Source organism: Chelonoidis abingdonii, chromosome 5, assembly GCF_003597395.2.
Source record: "Chelonoidis abingdonii isolate Lonesome George chromosome 5, CheloAbing_2.0, whole genome shotgun sequence".
NCBI lineage: Eukaryota > Metazoa > Chordata > Testudines > Testudinidae > Chelonoidis > Chelonoidis abingdonii.
The window spans coordinates 54,487,643-54,509,611 of NC_133773.1; the positions used below are offsets into that span (position 1 = coordinate 54,487,643).

Genomic DNA, 21,969 nt, shown 5'->3' on the forward strand with positions numbered 1-21,969 from the left:
TCATTACCAAAAGTTCAGACCTCTACCACTTGAGATACAGGCATAATTACTGCTAACAGCTAAAGGAGTATGTGATTATAACTGGACTAGCTATTAGAAGGGCATCTTATTCTCAGCCAGTTTGTTACATATTAAAAATATTTTAGTGCTAGGATGCTTCTGACATGGTTATGGATTTATTTTCATGCATAGTTTAAAGGAAAAATAAACATTTACCTCCATTTCTCCTCCAAAGCAAGAATTATAACCTGGATGTCTTTCTGGCTATTTCTTCATTGGATAAATTTGGGTGGATGGATCCATACATCAGATCTCAATTTAATAGATATCCAGTATCTTCAAAGGCATGCATTCTTGCTAGTTACTCCTACATTATCCAGAAGAATGGCTATTGAATAAAATGAGGCATTGCCTTCTTCCTCTAGGCTGAATGGCTCTGGATCCTTCCAGCCTAAAGTAGAAAAGAATGGATCACAGGTTCTGTAGAACTTTTTATTTTGTTTTCTTTACAGGTTATCTGGTTTATGAGTTTGACAAATTTTGGTTTGAAGAAGAACCAGAAACTATTATGCACTTCAACCATTATAGGGAGAAATTCCATGACAAAGTTAAAGGACTCCTTCTGGACTATAATCTAGTACTAACCTTACAGAATATAAAGAAACCATAGCCTTATCTGCAGTCTACCCACTTCTGCTCATAAAATGGAATTATGTATTCTCATGGAATTCTCACACTTACTTCACCAAAAAATTTGTTTAATGATGTCACTTTTTATACATATATTTTTGAAAAAGCTCAAATTCAGTTATGAAAGCTTGGACAATCAGCCACTGTTTACAGGTCTTATATGCTATTCTCCAAAGGAAAGCTTTTTTTAAAAAAGTCCTGTACCGAATCGTTTGCCCTCACAACTTTCTTACACCTCTTGGTGCAGGAACATGAAACAGGTATTTATGCTGCATTTTGTTATCTTCACTATGTAACCTATTACTAAGTTCCTTTTATACCATTAACTATTGATTAGTTGTCTTTAGGAGGGGAGAGTTATTTCTCAAGTCCTGTCCCCTTGTTGTTTATCTGCATATAGCTTGTGGTCCATAAAAATGTTAAACTTCTCTATGTAAAGAGGTCCATGAAGATGATGTAACTATTATTTGTGACTTGGAAGAGGCGGCTTCATTTATTTGTATTTACACACAAGAACAAACATTGTTCTGGTTGAAATGATCCTCCCTCCAGGAAATAAGTACCCACAACCTTGTGCCTGGAAGGAACTTTCCTCAGAAATAATAACGAAATAGTGTAAGTCCAAAGTCCCTTTTAACAAGGAGATCTTTCATGTCACATGCTGCCATAAATATTTTCAGCTCTCAATCCATCGCTTTTTCAGTTTGTCTGAAAAACTGTAGCCATCTTTTTTTGTTGTCCCATTCTCCCTCCCCCCCCTCCCCCAAATGGTTTCTGAATGGGGAGTGATATCTAGGAGAATTCCTTAACCTCTTTTTGTAGTTTGTTCATTATTTCCCACAAAACTTTGTTGTGGCTGCAATCCATGATTTGTGAAGGTAGCTGGAACTCTTCTTCACTTCATCCATACTTCCAACAAAGTAGGGGTGCAACATTAATAGGATAAAAGCATGTTTCCAGAGTTGGCTATTCTAGACAATCCAGGCACTAGGAGTTGGTACCTATAGCAGTTTGTGATAAGCATTGTTTAAAATGTTAAACAGGCTTGCCTGAACTTATTTTGTTTTTTAAAGCCTACTATTTAAATAAAGTGCCTTCTGCTAAATTCAATCACTGTTTAATTTGATCCTCCATTTAACCTGAGCAGAGGTTCAGAAACCTCAGTTCTTTGGGGGCAGAGACTGTATCTCTCATATGCTTGAATATCACATAGTGGGTGCTATCATGATACAAATACTAAAAAAAAAAAAACCAAAAAAACCCCACAATGCTTTATTTTATCATCTCTGGAAGTTTTTCTGAAGAAAAGGCCGATATTCTGAATGGGGGAAGGAAAGAAACAAAGGACGATCCTTGTGATTTAAAAAAAAAAAAAAAATTGGAAGATATTCAGACCCTACACTCTAAATATTATTGTATAGGCTGTGATTTCTATCAATCACTCCAGCCCCTAGTTCCTCTTGATCTACATGAACGACATGATCAGCTGCTTATAGCAGTCAATGATAGTAAAGAGCTTAACTAAAGTAGACAGCAATTATATAGACTTTTGTTCTAAAATCTGTTACAAATAGGTGAGGTTTTAAACATCATTTGCGCTCCATCTGCCAGAAGGTGGAGGGAGATAAAGATTTATCTTCATATTTACATTTGTCCATTACAGTTATACTTGAAATGGTGCAGTTAGGGGAAGGAGTTTGGCTGTAAAGGAGCTGATGCAATATATCCTTTCTGTGCATACACTACAGTAACTCTTAATTTGGCAAAATCTGTTTTTAAATGTGATACATTTTGTCCTGCTATACTGTGTGCACGCATTTCTGGAAGCATGCTGGTAATACAGTGATGATGACTATAAAAGGTACCTAGATAGCAGAATTAACCCTTTCTTCATTGGATGTCTGCAAATAAGTTTTGCTGGTTTCAAATTTACTTAATATAGTGAAAAATAACTGCTAGTGATAAAAAATATAGAGCTCTAACAAATGTGGATTAAAGTATGATCTCATTCATGAAAGACTTATTCCATGTTTCTCACCACAATATAAATACAAATGAAAAAATATGAAGCACTTCCACTTGGATGATTAGAAACTCCAGATCACTTTAATTCCTTGATTTTGAAAACCGGCCTCATCACCAAATAAACGGTACATTTGAGGTGGTGTAAGATTCTCCCCAAAGCATCCTTACCTTATTTTTACAAGACTGATTGTAATTGCCCTTGTAGCAACTGTTTGATGCGCTAACACTGTATCCCAGTTCTTGAAAATTTACCAGACACCCATTAGGTGGACATCTAAACCTACTACAAAAGGTAGATACAAAATATAGGCAGAGGAACACCACCAGCAAGAAGCGTACTTCTTCTGCTACCCCCAGCTGCTGGGAATTTCATAATGGTGACCATTAAAATGGTAGTTGAGCACCCATACTCAAGGTCCCAGGATTCTTGTCCTGGTTTGGGGCACCATCTTTTGTTTAGTCTGTGGCTGTTAAGTGTCTTGTAAGTTTAGAAATTCCCATAAATAGTGTTCAGGTTGAGGGTCAGATCTCTAGGGTTCTGCCTTTCCCCCCCACACCTCCTGGCTGCTAAGGAATGAGCTCTTCATGATTCTGTTTGGCCCCCAGTTTCCATATAGTTTCTCCATCTTAAATAACTCTATTGCTTACCTTATTGCTGCTGCTCATAGCTTTCCTTAGGAATAGCAGCATGAAATTGATAGGATGTTTGAATTTCACTGAGGATAAGAACTTGCCGAACAGAATCAGTGAAATTGGCCATACGGTTGTTAATTTCACTGTGCTGCTGTTTGGCAAAGATAGAAGCAGCAGCACTAACACAGGAGCTGGAGCCAACTGGCTGCAGAGCTGGCAATCCAGTTTTGTCATCCTTACATTTGGAAGATTATTTTTGCAACTGTAAAGGCTAGAAATGTAATTAGAAAAAAGACTAAACCTATAATTCCACAGAAATTGGTATGTTAAGCTCTTTTACTCCCAGGAAGAACTTCCTGCTTGCCATTGGCAAAAGGGTTTTTCAAACCCTGTCCTATGCAATTTCAGACTTCATATAGCACAAAAATCTGAGATAAGACATCTTGAGACAGAGCCTAGACCAGGGATTCTCAAACTTCCTTGCACCGCGACCCCTTCTGCCAACAAAAATTACTACACAATCCCAGGAAGGGGTCTGATGTCTGAGCCTGCCGGAGCCCCACCACCCTGGACAGGAGGCAGGGAGAACAAAGTCCAAGCCCCACTATCCCAGGCAGGGGCCCTGTAACCTGAGCCCTGCCATCCAGGGCTGAAGTCGAAGCCCAAACCCCACTCTCTAGGGCTGAAGTCTTTGTGATTCAGCCTTTGGGGGTGCGGTTTGGGCTTGGGCGCCCAGCAAGTCTAAACACCAGCCCTAGCAACCCCATTAAAACAGGGTTGTGACCCACGGTTTGAAAACCGCTGGTCTAGACTGAGTTCAATCAAAGGTTTGTCATCACTTTTTATAATCAAAACCATGAGCTGAGAATCATGACAAAACACAAATTAAGAATAAAGCTACCATCATTAAACATGGAAAAGCTATGTAGTCAAATGTATGGATGTGTTAGGTCACATGTAATAATTGTTTAAACTGAGTGTATTCTATATTTTTCTAGTTCCCAGTGTATTGTTTCCTGAATATTTAAAAACCTAGAATTTGTATGTAGTTTTGTAATAAGTACATATTTTGCATGTAGCAGGTTAATTGTATGTATTGGTAACTAGTTAGGCTAGAGTGTAAAAACAGAGCAAAAACTGTGTGTGGGGTGGATATTTGCTAGAGGGAAAATTGTCTTGCAAAGTCTAGTTAACAAGATTTTATATTAACTATTGAATTCATACTATGAAACGACAATCCTAATTTAACAGATGATATAGACTGGAACTCTGCAAATGACCTGTTTAACTGGATGTAGTCAGTTTGCATAGCATTGAAACTAATTGTGAATACTTGGTTACAATGCGTCCCTAAAATTAAAATTTTGGTTAAAGTTCCTGTTGCTTTTATAAGACTGTTTATTAGCTACACCTCAAGTTTTGCTATATGTATTTGACCATTCTTAGAAATATGATAACACAAAATAATTTTTCTAACTTTTCACCCTTACAGCATATTTAAGGGACATTGTCAAGTAAAGTTTGGCCTTAAAGTAACACTTTGCAAAAAGCGAATTTTTTTCAAATGAAATTTAAGACTAACACAAGTGCTTGTATTTTTAAATCTTCCATAGAACCTATTTAACAGACTTGCCACTACATTTTTTTAAACATGGTGTTACTCCATGAGAAAATTAAACTGAAGTTAACTAGAAGCTCACCAACAAAGAAAGGTGAAAAATCTTCTTTGTATGGGGTAAGAAATTAAAAAATAAACAATTTAATTGGGGAAGAGATGGGGGGAAGACACACATGAGCTATTTTAAGTCTGCTTTAATAGCCTAAGGTGATGGTAACACTAAGGATATTTATTTTTACAAGTGCATTTTAAGGTTGCTTATTCCACTTAAAATGACAGTGTTGAAAGATGGGATCAGTTGCAGAACATTTGTGGATACTTACCGTTTTAAACTGGAATTGCTAGGTAGAAAAATGAAGACATACCTTAATGAAAAAAGTTTCTATGCTACTGCTGTTTCTGATAAACCAATATGGAGGATCATTGGGATGTACACTGCTCAAGCATGCTAGAGGAACAAGCTAATGTAATATTTCCATGCACTGGCATGCTTGGTTTTCAGTCTGAACAAATGAGCAGTTCTCAATTCTTCATATTACTCCAGCTCTTGCCTAATTGAAGAAGTCTGTTTTCAATAAATGTTCTATAAAACATCAGTATAAACTTTTGTTAAGATGTGTTTTGATGAGAACGTTTTCTGTTTAAGTTGGAGGAGGTTTGCATCCTGTACCACTGAAAATATTGTTAATGTGTGATGAAAATGTAGTTCTTTTTTCACATCATAGTCACATTCTTATGGTTCTATAATATAGCCTGAAATGGCATTTCACGTCCTGCCAATTTATGGCGCTGTCTATTACTGGAAGCTTCTCTACTGTGCAATGAGATTACTCTGTACTAATAGAAATGTCAACATTTGCCCCAGTATACAGCAATAATGTAAACTGTGATGTCAGTATGTTGGACACAAGTGTTAGAATGATAATAAATAAAGAACAAAACCTCTAAACATTCGCAGTGGCAAGATATGCATATTGCTTTGTAAGAGCTTTCTTTCCAGTTTGCCTTGTTTTCTCCTCACTGTTAGCTTGTAGTCAGTTCAAAACGAAGCAGTATAGTTGGTTATTGTCTTTTCCCTAATGTATTATATTGGTTACCTCTGAGTGAGACCTAGTCTTCGCATTCCCTTAAGGCCATTCATACCAGTATTCCTTCAGTCATGGGATTTGATTTACACTTGTTTGTTTACCACACCTCTATGCCAGGCAATTTATCATTTGCTGCTGTTTTCAACAATGTAGCTCCTTGGATTTAAGATGAAGAATTACATTGGAAACCGGACAAATGTGGTCCATATCACACATACCAGACAGTTGGCTCTAACTGGTGCCTGTGCCAGCAGTCTCAGCAGAGAGACCAAGAAACAATAGGCATTCAAACTAAAATACTCTCACACCAAAGTAATTCTTCCAAGTCAGGGATACGGAACTCCCTAGCCATTGAAGGAGATTCTTCATACACCTCCCTTCCTCTTCTGAGGAAGTGGATCAAAACACTTCTTCCTCCTCACCATCTAAGGGAAAGAATGCCTCTATCTATGCTTTTAGGAGGGGGTTGATTCAAACAATCTCGCATGGGAGAAATGTTTAGGTCACTATCCCGGAGAGGGCTTCCTCCTAGATCTCCATGTGGTTCATGGCAGAGCACAGATGCAACAGGCACAGAGCAGGAGACCCAAAAAGGCTCTTTGGGGGCAGGGCCTGTCTTTGTTCTGTGTGTGTACAAATACTCACACAAGGGGTTCCTGATTCATGACTGGAGCTGCTAGCTGCTATGATGATACAAATAAACAATGAGCAAACAGCAGCAAAAAATGAGAAGAAACTGCCCAGCAGTAGCCACTAAAGAGACCAGTAGAGATCAGAGGGTGTGAAGCAAGCACCCCAGCTACTTGGTTACCTCATACTGCCTTGCACAATCATTTGACATGCTGTTCTGCCAGACTTAGCAACAGTGGCCCTGGTAGTGGGTAGCAGTGCTCTACTTGCTTATGTACCTAACATTCTGTTTGGGTACGGTTTCTTATATTCAGTTGCCCAAGACAACTTCTGAAAAAGTCTCTTTTCAAAGGCCAAGTACAGAAGTTATCACACTGGGGACTGAGAAAATCCTTTTGTGAGCTGGAGGAGACTTTACTTTGGGTAGGCAGCTCCATCTTTGGAAGGAGTGTGTGTTTTTAAAAAAGTGCCATTATAGGCACGCTCTCTGACACCTACCTGTCAACAACTGCACCCTGTGTGAGTAGGTTTCTCTTCACTTCATATTCTACAAGAGGCTTAGCAATGAATCATGACAATGTGTGCATTAGCAGGCTACATTGCGGCTCTCAAATATGTTGACACACAAGGCTGAAATGAACAAAGTAATGGATATCATATTAGAAAACTTCCAAATGATTTTTTTTTTTCAAGCTGGTAAGTGAAATATCAGGATTTCCCTTATCATGACAGCAGTTTTCATGGAGGTTAAGGTTTGGATTGTCTTTGAGTGTCTGTCCATGTGGATTCCACCCTTCATATGCCCCATGGGCAGGAGATTGAAATCTTAACCAGCAGTGTCCATTGTGTGCATGCCTTCCCTGCCCTGCCCAAGGGCACAAAAGACAGAGTAACCCCATCCATCATTCAGGTCCTACGATGGATCAACCTCAGTGTCCTTTAAGCTCTCTAGAAGTTCTTGTTACATCATGTGATAATGTAGGTAGTTTTCTTTTGATACTCTTTCTCTCCCCAGAGGGCTAAAGGTAAGTGCTTTAGTATCAGGGCTACCATCCCTTTGTCTGAATCTACAAATCACATTTCAAAACCTGCCCATCCTGCAATGCAGCTATATCTTTTAATGACTGACATGCCAAGTGGGCAGGCCATGTCTGTGAAAAATGTGCAGTTCATAAATCATTCTCAAAATGTACTCAAAAACCTGTGAGGCATGCTTACAATTAATTTTGATAGAGAAGTAGATAAAGGAATTTGACTCAGTTCTTTCAAGAAAGAAATCTCCTATTTCCTCCTCAAGACCACAGTTCACTAGTGCTTTGTCCTCTTGAGAGGTTACTCCAGGCTTCTGAGGGAGAAAGACCTCACCCACCTTCTAAAGTCCCTAAGCATAATTGGTGTGCCCTTGGAGCAGTCAATTGCCCCTGCTGTTGGAGGAAGAATATAGCACTGCTCGAAGCCTAGCACTTAGCATCAATCCCTGTGTCTGATGCATTATAAAAAGAAGTCTGACTCATCAGTCTCTGAACAGTAGAAGTGTCAACTGGGTCAAGTGGCACCATGTGCTGCTTCTGGTCTGGCTCCACACTGATTAAAATTGGTCACTGATCTTCTACATCATCTGGTACTATCTACATCAACTACTTTGATAGAGACTGGGGAAAAGAGATCTGCATCAGAACCACTTCATTCGATGCAATACCTTCTACTGTGACTACTTTTTACAACTTACAGGGATTTGAGAATCACTCCAGAGCTTGAATCACCAATCCTAGATGTGTCTCCATTGTCAATGGCCTCAAAGCCTGATTTGGTAGCAGAACCAGATATTTTGAAAATGGGGAGTTCTCTGGTAGATCTGTTAGCAACCAACAAGAATAAGAAATGTCTCAAGTTTTGCTTTCAAATTTTGAATTAGGGCCCCATATCAGTCGCCTTTGTGATTCCCTGGAGCAATCACCTGATGTATGCTTTTCTACCTTTTCTCTTAATTCATGGCATCTTTCAGAAGGCAAGTCAAGACAACGCACAACTACTTCTCATAGTTCTAACTTGGTCACTTCAGTTCTGGTTCTTAGATCTGCTGCCTCTGAGTCAACCATTCATCCAACTTTCAGGACATAATTTCACAGAACCAGTGTCTAGTTCTTCATCTGGATCTTTCCTCTCTACATCTGACAGCTTGGATGCTGACTGGCTGCTATGGATAGAAATTCTGCAGAGGTTCAGAATATTCCTATTCAGAATAATGATCCCTCCACCAGACTGACATACTAGTAAGTGGAAGCATTTCTCCCTTTGGGTTACTCAGTGTCACCTTTATCTGGAGGAGACTTCCATTCTTGATATTTTGAACTATTTATTGTCTTCTAAGCCCTCTCGTCTGTCATTTAGTTTAGGGAGAGTTCACTTGGCAGCATGGTCTGCCTATCACACCCTACTGCATACACCCTAGAAGTGTTATCACTAAGGCTAACATTTTGTCATGGATATTTTTAGTAAAGGTCAGGGGCAAGACACAGGCAATAAACAATAAATCATGGGAGTCCCGCTACCCAGGGCTGGGGTTGACGCTGAGCCCCACCACTACTATAGTTAAGGCAATATTTCTCAGTGTTGCCATAACAACCCATGTTGCAAGACCTCTTACTGTAAAAAGAACAGGAGTACTTGTGGCACCTTAGAGACTAACCAATTTATTTGAGCATAAGCTTTCGTGGGCCACAGCCCACTTCATCAGATGCATAGAATGGAACATATAGTAAGAAGATTATATATATATATATATATACACACACACACATATACATACAGAGAACATAAAAAAGTGGAAATAGCCATACCAACTGTAAGAGGCTAATTAATTAAGATGAGCTAGAATCAGCAGGAGAAAAAAAAACTTTTGTAGTGATAAGCAAGATGGCCCATTTTAGATAGTTGACAAGAAGGTCTGAGGATACTTAACAAGGGGAAACAGATTGAATACGTGTAATGACCCAGCCACTCGCAGTCTCTAGTGAAACCCAAGTTAATGGTATCTAGTTTGCATATTAATTCAAGCTCAGCAGTTTCTTGTTGGAATCTGGTTTTGAAGCTTTTCTGTTGCAAAATTGCTACCTTTAAGTCTGTTATTGAGTGACCAGAGAGGTTGAAGTGTTCTCTTACTGGTTTTTGAATGTTATGATTCCCAATGTCAGATTTGTGTCCATTTATTCTTTTGCGTAGAGACCGTTCGGTTTTGCCAATGTACTTAGCCGAGGGGCATTTTTTTCTCCTGCTGATTATAGCTCATCTTAATTAGCCTCTTACAGTTGGTATAGCTACTTCGACTCTTTCATGTTCTCTGTATGTGTACATATCTTACTATATGTTCCATTCTATGCATCTGATGAAGTGGGCTGAAGCTTGTGATTATGACAGACTGGGACACAGGAGATTTGGATCGCTGACTCCAACAGGATTACTCACATGAATAATGCTAAGCACTGCATAAGTGTTTGCAGGATTAGGGAACTCCAGTTCCCTATATATAAAATGAAGATAACATTTCCTTTCTCCTACCCTTTGAATGTCTTGCCTACTTAGGCTTAGCCAGCAGCATGACAGAATTTCTGAAAAACTTTGGTCAACATGGCTGCAACTGGCTGACATGCTTCCTTACTGAGTGGATACCCTTGGCCAAGCGCCCAAAGTTTGGCAATAGAAAAAGGCCACTGCCATCCTGAAACCAGAGAAAGCAGCTGACAATCTGAAAAATTACTAGCGGGTATCAATATTATGCATACTGTACAAGGTCTTGGAAGGGATGATATACCAAAGACTTACACCCATCTTTGAGGACTACATCTCCAAAGAGAAATCCAGGTTTAGGCTGGGACAAAACACCTGCAATAAGGCATTGCACTGACTACCTACATCAAAGCTAGCTTTCAATGCTAGCTCAAAACAGCAGTGACCTTTATGGACCTGTCCTTGGCATATGACTTGGTTTGGCCGGACGGCCTGCTTCTAAAAGTGTTGAAAATAGCATGTTGTGGAAGAACCCACTGCACCCACTGACAGTTATGCTTACCAATTGCAAATTTCATGTAGATCTAACAGACCTAGCCTACTGAACAATGGGCTCCCAATGAGGATCCATCTCATCACTATCATTCTTTAATATTTATATCAATGACATGCCATCGACTTAGTCATGGAAAGTTGAATACTTAGATGATCTCATGCTCGCCATCCAAGCAAGCACTTTTACCCAAGTGGAATGAATCCTCTCAGAGAAACTGAAAAAACTGGAGGAGTACTATTGGTTATGGCAACTCCAACTGAATCCTCAAAAAACAGCTGTCTCTGCATTCCACCTGAGGAACCTGCATAGAAGAGCTTGAATGTCACCTTTGAAACAAACATCAGGCACGAGGATTTCCTGAAATATATTGTTGTGTGGTTCTGGATTGTAGCCTCATGTACTGCCAACATCTGATGAAGATTGCTGCCAAGATAACGACTATGAACAACATAATCCACAAACTAGCCAGATCCAGTTGAATAGCAGATGCTCATGCCCTGTGGACAACTACCTCATGCCTCATCTTCTCAGCAGCTGAATATTGCATGCTGGTATCTGCAGGTAGTGTACATACAAAACTTCTTGTGCAATTTAACACTGTTATGAGAATTGTCACGAGTGCTGAAGTCAACACAAACAGCCTGACTTCCTGTCCTCGTGCATATCTTACCACCATCTCCAGGGAGAGGCACATGTATATCCTGGAACATTTTAAATAATTTCAATATGAATCTCTCAATTAGCAAAGGCCTCAAAAAGTTGGGCACAGCTAACCCTCTAGAAACCATATAGGCCCCATTTCCCTAAACAACCTCCTGTCCCTTTCCCCCTTACCTTATCCTCTTGCTGAGTAGCTTGCAATTCTCCATTTTCAAGGAACAACAGCAGACCCATTCTCCTCTCTAGCATCTCCAAAGGAGATTCTGCTGTTATCTGCTTCTCCAGGCTCCAAGTAATTATTTTTCTCCAGGTGTCTGATAGCTGATGAAAATAGTGGCATAGATTCAGTCTTTGGTCTGAGGATCCTCCTGCCAGATGCCTTCTGTGTTTTCCCCTGTGTTCAGCTTGCCAGCTGTCCACGGCCCTCAATCTAAGGAGAAAGAGGCAACTCGGGTGGTCTGAGCCTATCTCAGAATGCTCTCTCCTGAGGGGAGGGGCTGTGACTGCTTTCTCCTCTCAAGGGGCCCCACCTCCTTCTCAAGAATAGCTGACAAATTACTGAAAACCAGGATATGGAGTGGAAAGAAAGTTCCGGAATGTGTGTGTCATTCTCCTTCCTGCTTCGTCAGTACTGTCCAGGTTGCTAATGGCAGACCACTAAACTAGTTCTTATACTCAGTCTTTTAACTGCCTGTTTCTCTTTCATATATCCTAAGACTGTTGGCAACTATGTACCACTGCAGCGCACAATGTAGTTTCCAGCTAGGCCAAACCCTACATCTCAAAAGTTCCAGAGCATTGTACGAGTATTTTGCTTAATATAAATTTATGACAGGAGTATGATAATAATGGTGTTAGTGTTGATATGCAATGGCCTGGGAGTCTGTTTTTTTTTAAATAAAAATTTACAAAAAAAGTGCCCTTTCAGAAGTCCAATTGATGATCAGTAATTATTAAAGGATATCAAAAAGCTAGCGAAGAAAATGCTTTATTTCTCAGTAGTTGATTATGGAGTAACTGTAATCTCAAAAGATCTGCCTGTTGTTCTAATGACAACAGTAAAAGGACAATGGTAGGAACAACAAAGTGCGTGCTAAGATATAACAGGACATGGGGAGGCAGTTCTTAAATGTGACCTGAAATGAAAAACACAAAAATTGAGCTTGTGCCCTCTTTTTCACCTTTATGATGTATCATTTATAAAACAGAAAATAAATGCAGTTTGATTGCTGTCACACATCAGTACCTTCAGCTTCCTATACTGTTCTGAAGTTGTATGAGACAGTATGGGAAGCTGGCTTCCTAGTGATGAGGATGAGGTCCCCCTTCTCCCCAACATCACTTAATAAAAACAAACCTTGTCGTCATCATCATGTCCAAGACACCCCCTACCAACAGTCACCAGCAGCCACCTCAGACGTGGGATCCTCCTCAAAAACAGCTATTAAGGAATCTGTTCCTAAAAAATCCACAAAAAAGCAGCCTCACTCTTCACCACAGCGAGATTCACCTAAAAAAAAGCGATCTCCGACCGCAAAGTCTACTACAGCACTGATGGCACCAGGAATGTGTGGTACAGAGATGTCCTGAGGAGCTAAAGATCTGGTGCTGTCTAGCTCTCATGCAGGTGCATGTATCAAAGCCAAGCCTCCTAGCTTGGCACTGGTGGAGCCTAAGAAAACCTAAGCACCAGACAGCACAATGGCGCCACCTGCTGCGCTGATACGATGTAGCAAGTCTGCAGCACCAGCAGCCCTCACTCTGATTCCCAGCCTGAGGTGGACCTCCTGATTACTTCAGCTCTAGGGACTCCGCTTTTTGGCACCGACGGCACCTCAGCCAGACTGGGACCAAGCCTGGCTACTACCCCCGCTGGCTCAGATCATCCTATTTCCAGCAATCAGGAGGAGAAAGAGGAGGCAGGGATGTACACTCCTTGCCATTCCTCACCCAAACATGGACCCTCATGGCACCAAACATCTCTGGATGGAAGAGGCAGGCAGGCTCCATAATGGGTGCCACTTCCCATGACCCTCCTACCAAGCTGGGCCTACTGGGACCCATGGGCATTATACAGGACCCAGAACATCAGCCCCCCAACCTACCCAGGTCCAGAACAATGCAATTGCCTTCTCCACCTGCCCCAGCTTCCCCAGAAATGCCGGTGGAGGTAGAAGAACCTGAGGATGCACCTGGGGGGTGATACTCCCCCACCTATCCACATTTCCTCTTTGTCACCAGATGAAACAATAATGTCGCCACCTCCACATCTGGAGATGACTTCCAATCCTTTCAGGATCTGTTTAAACAGGTAGCTAACTCCCATGACATGTCAGTGGCAGAGCTACCAGAGACACAGCATAAACTAACAGATTTCCAAGCTTCTTCATCAGTTAAGGTTGCACTATCCATTAAGGAATCTGCAAAAATTGTCTGGCAGACACCAGCCATAGCTCCACCTTCTATAAGAGATCTGACAAGAAGTACTATGTACCGACTAAGGGGACTGAGTTATTTTTCACCCACTCTACCTCATCCCAAACTCATGTGCGGTAGAAGCGGTTAACAAAGGGAGAAGCAACATCAGTTGAGAACCACCCCTTACGATAAAGACTGGAAAAAGCTAGACCTTTTCGAAAGGAAAGCCTACTCATCAGCTATCCTCCAATTCTGCATAGCCAATTACTCGGCCTTACTAGCCAAATACACACACGTTTTCTTGAACATAGTTTTGAAGTGTTGGTCAAGGACATGAGAACCCCACATTCTCCAATCCCAGACTTACATCCAATCTCCAGCCCATTTGGAAACCACCTATCACCATTCTACTCAGTCTGGAAACCCATTATTCAGACAAATGGGTCCTGGAAATTACCCAGAAGCACTACTCCATCCCCTTTCTCTCTATTTCACCTATCCACCTCCCTGCCCCATCCCTCCTTCAGGGAACCCACTCACACACCTGCCAGAGCAGGAAACGTACTATCTCCTACAATTAGGTGCTGTGGAATCTGTACCAGCTCAGCACAGGGGCAGAGGGTTTTATTCACATTACTTTCACACTCAGAAGAAAACAGGTGGGTGGAGGCCCATTCTCAACTTGTGAAAACTAAACAAGTTTGTGAGAACACAATGTTTTGAGAAGGTGACTAACATCCATAATGACAGCATTGGAGAAAGGAAATTGGCTCACGGCCCTCGACCTGCAGGACACTTACTTTCATGTTACCATTCCCCTGGCACACAGGTGGTTCCTGCGATTCACTCTAGGGAACCTGCATTACCAGTACAGAGTGCTTCCCTTCGGCCTACCCACTGCCCCAAGGGTGTTTTCGAAAGTTCTCGCCATCACAGCAGCATACTTTCGCAGTCAAGGTGTGATCATCTTTTCCTACTTAGATGACTGCCTTCTAAAAGCACCAACATACCAGGCAGCAATCAATACCACTCACACCACTATAACCCTGTTTACAGACCTACTGTTACAAATCAACATTCAGAAATCCGCTCTGACACCCACCCAACAGTGAACTTTACAGGGGCACACCTTGACTGTATCACAGCAACAGCAGGACTACCCCACCGGTTTCTTACCTTAACAAATCTAATTACAATAGTAAAAGTCAGCCCACAAATATCCGCCAGAACGTGCCTACAACTCCTGGGGCACATGGCAGCTACGACTTTCGTCGTGAAACATGTCAGGCTCCACATGAGATGCCTACAGGCCTGGCTGCACTGTCTATATTCCACACAGGTAGTTGTTCAACAGACATCTTGCAATGCCCAGCAGGATAAAGGACTCACTCACATGGTAGGGAGAACATACAAACATTTGCTCAAGTGTCCCCTTCCAACAAAAACCTCCAACTATAATGATTACCATAGACGCATCTCTGGTGAGATGGGGGGCATACTTCTGTGACAATACCATCCAAGGCACTGGTCCCCAGCGGAGTCTAATTTTCACATAAATCTGTTGGAGTTATAGGCAGTCTGAAATGCCTGCCATCACTTTTTCTCTCTAGTCTGCAACAGGACTGTCCAGATTCTCACAGACAACTTGGCAACTATTTTTATATAAATCGCCAAGGAAGGGCCCGGCCCTATCCACTCTGTGCAGAAGTGGTCTGCCTCTGGCAGTGGTACATCTTCAACAACATAGACATCATGGCATCCTACCTGCCTGGATGCCAAAATGCCACAGCAGACCAACTCAGCAGGAACTTTTCACAAACCCACGAGTGGAGATGGATCCTTGAATATTAAAAACTATATTAAAACAATGAGAATTCCCCTCAGTAGATCTCTTTGCAATGGTCCAAAATGCCAAGTGCCCTCAATACTGCTCCTGGGCTGGAATGGGATATGACTCTCTGGGAGATCCCATTTCACAAGAAAGGTAGGCCCCACTGCTGTATGTCTTCCCCCTCTATTGAGCTGTGTCTTTCACAAGATCAAGCAAGACAAATCCAAGATCAGCCCCATTGCATCAATATGGCCCAGACAAACATAGCTTCCATACCTAGAACAGATGGCTGAGAGACCACCACAAACCCTTCCCCATGTGCCTTATTCGCTGACACGGGACGCTTCCGTCACCCCAAAATTTCAAAACTCTATCTCAAGGCCTGGCTAATCCATGGATGACAGGACTCGAGACAGACTGTTCCAAGGAAGTACAAGACATACTACTGAACATGAAAGACATGCACAAGTGGAAACAATTCTGTACCTGGTGCCAGGACAAGCAGATTATTCCACAGTCGGTCCCACTACCCATAATCCTCAATTACATACTGACACTCAAAAAAAATCAGGCCTAGCTACTAGCTCACTCAGATAGCACCTACCAGCCATCACCTCCTTACACTCAAGGTGGATGGAGTCACCATCTTCACCCATCTGCTCACTAAATGCTTCCTCAAGGGCATAGAGAACACGTATCCCACACTACAGGATCCAACCCCCATGTGGGATCTCAATCTCATTTTCCATGCCCTCATGGGCAAACCCTTTGAACCACTAGCGGCCTGCTTGTTGTTGAACCTATTCATGAAGGTTGCCTTCCTAGTACCTATCATATCAGCAAGAATGGCACGTCCACCAGTGTTCCCTCTAATTTTTCCTGCGCATGTGCAGAATGAATTGTTACGTGCACCAATATGGAGATGATGTGCGACATATCTCCATATTGGTGCACATAACAAAATTAACGTGGTGAGGCCAAGGGGTTTGGAGTGTGGGAAGAGGGGATCAGGGCTGGGAGAGAGGTTTTGGGGGGGGGCGTCAGGGCTCTGAGGTTGGGCCACGGATGAGGGGTTTGGGATGCAGGCTGCCTGGGGGCAAGAGGGGAGAGAGAGAACTCTCGCTCTCCCCTCAGCAGCACCTGGGCTCGGGGGGAGAGAGGTGCTTCTCTCCCGGCCGTGGCAAGTCTGTGGTGGGTCTGGGTTGGGTCAGGGTGGGGCGCCTCTTCCCCAGACACGGCAAGTCCAGGGCAGGTCTGTGCTGGAGCCAGCAGGGAGGGGTGCCTGTCCCTGCCACAACAGGTCCATGCTGGAGCCGGCGGGGAGAGGCGCCTGTCCCTGCCACAGCAGGTCTGTGCTGGGGGAGAGGTGCCTCCCCGCCACAGTCCTGAGCCCCTGCATGGGGCTCAATAGGCAGCTGTGCAGCTTAGAGGGAACTTAGACAACCATCTTATACCACATTCTTCAAAGATCCTGTTTCCAATGCCAGCTTTTTGTGGTGTGAGAGAGACCTGGGCACATGTCTATCTACAGTGCGCCAGGCTGCAGCCCCTCTTCCAGCTCGTCCGGAACCTCTCGTTGAGTTTCTGGCTGCACTTTTCCCTGCACATTTCTATATATGCTCACCCCATCCGTGGCCCCATGAAGTCGCGGGACCACCTCGTCAACCTCCTCCTAGCCATGGCCAAAGTGGCCATTTATAACATTAGGGAGAGGAGGTTGGCTGAAGGGGTGGGGGCCTGCGACGGTGGGGCCTGTTTTCGTTCTTTCATCTGTTCACGCATCCGGGCAGAGTTCCTCTGGGCGGCGTCTGGTTCCTTGGATGCTTTTGAGAAGGTCCTGTCCGGGGTTTGCTGCTCAGTGTCCCCTTATGGTTCCCTAGTTTTGGCCCTTTGACCCCCACACCTGTTCCTGTTTTTTTTCTTCATTGTCCCCCAACTTTGGGCTAAGTAGCTCCTCCTCAGGCTGGGGGAGGGGCCTTTCTCTGTGGGCAGGCTTACATCCACCTACTTCCCAACTCCCAGTAGGACCACCCTTCCAGGGCTCCTTCACTGATCCATGAGCATGGTCATGTGCCTGGTACAGTTTATCCTCTTCCCAATGCCTGTCTCTTTTGTGGCGTGAGGGAGACCCTGGCACACACCTACCTTGAGTGTGCCAGGTTGCAGACCCTCTTCCGCTCCTCCTGGACCTCCTGTGGTTTTGGCTGCACTCCCCCCCAATATATGGACATCCCATCCGTGGCCCCACAAAGTCATAGGACCTCCTCTTCAACTTCCTCTTAGCCACGGCTAAAGTGACCATCTCTAACACCAGGGAGAGGATGTTGGCTGTGGGCGTTTTCTGCGACTGTGGGGCCTATTTCCATTCTACTTTCCACTCACATATCTGGGCAGAGTTCCTCTGCGCGGCGTCTGCTGGCTTCCTTGACACCTTTGAGGAGCAGTGGGTGCTGTCTGGGGCTCTCTGCTCAGTGTCCCCCCCTTCAGGTTCCTTATTTTTGACCCTCACACTTGTCCGTGTTGTTTTCTTTGTTGTCCCCCATACTTGTGTCCTGGACTCAGTGGATCCTCCACATGGGCTAGGGGAGAGTCCTTCAGCTGTGAGTGACCTTGCGTCCACTTCCTGGAACCCAACAGGACTGTCAAGGCTGCCTTTGTCACAATACAGTAATGTCTATTTCACAATGCATATGCATACTTGTTCTGCTAACATTATAACTTTGGCACCTCAGCTTACCTGTACCTTTTAAACAAAAAAAATCTTCTTTTTTGTAATTTAAATAGAAGAGTGCATATCAAATTGTGCCTTAGAAATATATAGCAAAAAATCACATCTATACAATCAATCAGGTTTTTAAAAAAAAAACAAAACATAATACTTCTAGCTTTCTAAGTTTAAACATTTTCCCTGTTGTGTTTAATGACATTCTGTAATGTGAGAAACTTCTGCTGAATGATTGTTACATCACAGCATATTCCTGTTACAAACACACAAATATTGAATAAAATGAAGTCATGAAACAATTGACATTTTGTGTTCTGAAATCATTAGTTGGAGATCCCAAGTCATTTGTTTCATGGAATTTCCACTGCACAGCTGTGTAAAAATACAATCATCTAATTTTCCATTTAGCATGGGTTTAATAGTTAAAAAAGAACTACATTCTTTGCTGAGTGTATTTTATTTGTTCACATTTATCTGTGGTTAAAGACCACATCGACAGTTTTTAAATGATTCTTTTAAAACAAAAAAATTAAACAGCAGCTTTGGGTATCAAAATATGGAACAGTTACATGGACATAATGTACAGTAGTATAAAAGAAACCCAACAGTTTTCTGGTGCAAAGATTTTGAAGAGAGCAAATAAAATTTAGGCATGTAGGAATGATCCTGAACTAAGTAACTGAATTAGAAAACATCTAGCAACATAAAAAAAATCTTGAATATTTGTATAAAAAAAGCAAGGATTCAAAGTGCAGGTGCTCCAGGTTTCATTTTAACATATTCAGTAAATTGATACAGGATAATATTCATATTATATAGAGTGACAGTGTTCTCAATAAGACTTTAAAGCATTCAGTTACATTATCTTGCAGATTTTTTTCAGTTTACATTATTTCTACTTTCCAGTGCTGTAAATGAAGACATATGCAATGCAGGTTTTTCATTTCTTACACTACTGAGGATATATTGTTAGGTTGGTGGTAAAGGTTAGTTTTGCGAGCTGAATAATATTAGCTGCGCTGCAGATCCAGCTATAGAAGTACTTTTATATTTAATGTTTAAAAACATCTTTTCCACTTTAAAAAAGGGATACTCCCAATCTGTTGAGAAACCAGTCTATAACTTTCTTAAGCAAAGAAAGGCAGGTCCCAGGAAATCTCTCGAGAGGATGTCTTTTATATATTTAAAAAACAGAAAATCAAAGCATTCATTAAAATCATTAGTCTCTTAAAAGAAAAACAGACATCCCCCAGGGATGCTGCATGGCATTTACTTTTCTTTCAGGTCCTATACAGATTGAGTGTCCCCTTTAAATTTTAGAGATCTCCCATTTCTTGTCAAGAATCAGGCCTTTTTGATAGGTCTGTTTTTAAAACGTACACAAATATCTATCATTCCATTTAGAGTTACAAATTGAGAACTAATCTTTACCATTTTTACACTGACAGCAGGGTTAATAATACACACATTTCACTGACAACTGTATTTTTTTCTGTATGTTGAATAAAAGGTGCATTCTTGTAACATTTCTCACAAAAAGTGATTACAATTCAGGGGAGTTATGTCTGCACCCCACTATTTTCACTTTAGTGAAAACTACCATGTTTTAAAATACCAGGACCTGTGTCAGGTACTAATAAATATGTAATAAAAAAATCTAAAATAAAAGACCCCCTGATTCCCCTTTCATCCCGACATAGTAGAGATCTCATAGTCACTTGTGGACGTTATTGGCTTGCCCATCATTCGTATGTTCTTTGCATTAGTAATTCTAGCCATCATGGACACAGGCTTGTCAAAGTACCTCACCAGTGCTGGTTCGGTTAAGAGAGAAGCTAAAAATTGCTCAAAGGTGATGGCCCAGTCTCTGTCAATGCTAGTGCTTCTACGCAGAGAAGTGTTGTGGCTGCTTTGCACCAAAACCGTATCTTCACCTATGTCCTCACAGTGGAGCTTTTCCTCCTCATGCGAGCCTGCACTCAGTACTGAATAGGAGGACATGGAGCTGTCATCTTTAGTATCATCATCAGAAATAAGCATGGAAGAACAAGCTCCATTGTCCCTGGGAGAAGAGTCTTCAAGCTTAATGTCTTCCATCTGTGCACTCAATACGTTATCAGTGCAAACTGTCTCCTCCTCATTAGCAATGAGGCTGGCTTGAAAGGATTCACGCTGGTCAAAATCATACTGCTGGCTCCCCTTCTTCTGAAACAACACACTCTGAATAGCTTTGCTGCAGTTGTTACTGCTACTGTCTGTACTTTTTGGGGGCTGAACACAGAAGAGCTTACCAACCTCCCCAATCTCCAAAAGCAAACTTGTCACAGCAGCAGTGGCATGGTACAGATCTTGTTCATTGGGGTCTTCACTGAACATGTTATACATTGTCTTGCACAGTTCAATAAATTGCCCCTAAGTGTAGAGGATAGAATTAACTTTAATTAAAGGAATGGCAGCAAATATAGTCTTTGAGATTTGGGTATAAATCAGTTTAAAGAAATGTGTGTGGGACATTGGGGATCAAGTAGTTCATATGATGAAGTCAGAAGTAGTCTAGATATTTTAGAATATTTTCTAGTATTCAAGAAAATTATGTATTTCTCTAAGATGCTTCCACCAAATTGCTGGATTGAATTATTCTCCACCTCCCAGGCTAGTACAGTTTCCCCTGCCTTAGCCTTAGGTGACAGTGGAGGAGAGTCAGTGCTTCTGGTTGCTCACAATTACCCTTCTGACCAGAAGAATAGTGGTCCCAATCTTAGTTCTCATCAAGCCATAAAGGAGAGAATTAAAAGTAGAGTATGTGTCCTACAGGACTCCAACAACATGAAGGTGTGGAGGAGGAACAGGCACCACTGAGTGTCAGGGTGGCTAAAAATCAATAAATTATAAATATTAAAAATAATTTTTAAAAAAATCAGATTTTTTTATTTAAATCTGTTTTTAAATTTAAATTAAATACTTTTTTAAAAAAATAGTCAAACCACTGAGCTGGTGGAAGTTCTTGGCTAACCACTTGGAACTAGAATTTTCTGAAGTGCTAAACCAGTTTTGACAGTGGTTGCCTCTTCTGCAGATGCAGAGAATTTTCTTCATTTTAATTTATTCAAGTAGTTCAACTCAATTCAGTGTCTAGTTCACCGGAAGTTCAGAAATTGATTTTCTGAAAAAAAGGAAAAGCTTTTCCCTTTACCAATCTATGAATAAAAACAAGGTGTGAGAGGATGAGATCTACTAGTTCTAAAAATCTTAAAGGACATTGTGACCAGAAACTTCAGTTCAATCACTAACTAAAGATAAAACTTTGTTTTCATTAATTAAATAAAACTATATTAAATATGGTAGATACATAAGGACGGAAAAGTAAGTTTATCAAAGCATGCTTTGCATTTAAAAATAACTGGTTTATTAAACAATCCTAAAATGCTGTTTAGGGCATTTTTAAACAATTCGAATTTCCATCCAAATGCAGCTTGACATAACTCATGAGTAAAAAATTAACCATCTAGTAAATAAGAAAAGCATCATTCACCATTTTGTAACATAAAAAAAGTAAAAATTAAGAATCTGATTTAAATGTGTTGTTTG

At 41.6% G+C, this 21,969-nt stretch overlaps 2 protein-coding genes across 4 annotated transcripts in view; one reads left to right on the forward strand and one right to left on the reverse strand.

The window, feature by feature from the left end:
* ELMOD2 (ELMO domain containing 2) overlaps window positions 1–5,913 on the forward strand; it is a 20,363-nt gene extending 14,450 nt beyond the window's left edge. For both annotated transcript variants that reach the window (XM_032805298.2, XM_032805296.2), the window contains exon 9: window positions 513–5,913. In XM_032805298.2, the coding sequence (XP_032661189.1) occupies window positions 513–670 (158 nt within the window). In that variant the 3' untranslated portion in view covers window positions 671–5,913. The remainder of the gene's footprint in view (window positions 1–512) is intronic.
* Window positions 5,914–18,576: 12,663 nt separating this feature from the next.
* Window positions 18,577–21,969, reverse strand: part of TBC1D9 (TBC1 domain family member 9) — a 103,299-nt gene continuing 99,906 nt past the window's right edge. For both annotated transcript variants that reach the window (XM_032805288.2, XM_075066279.1), the window contains one exon: window positions 18,577–20,793. In XM_032805288.2, coding sequence (XP_032661179.1) covers window positions 20,068–20,793 — 726 coding nt within the window. In that variant the 3' untranslated portion in view covers window positions 18,577–20,067. The remainder of the gene's footprint in view (window positions 20,794–21,969) is intronic.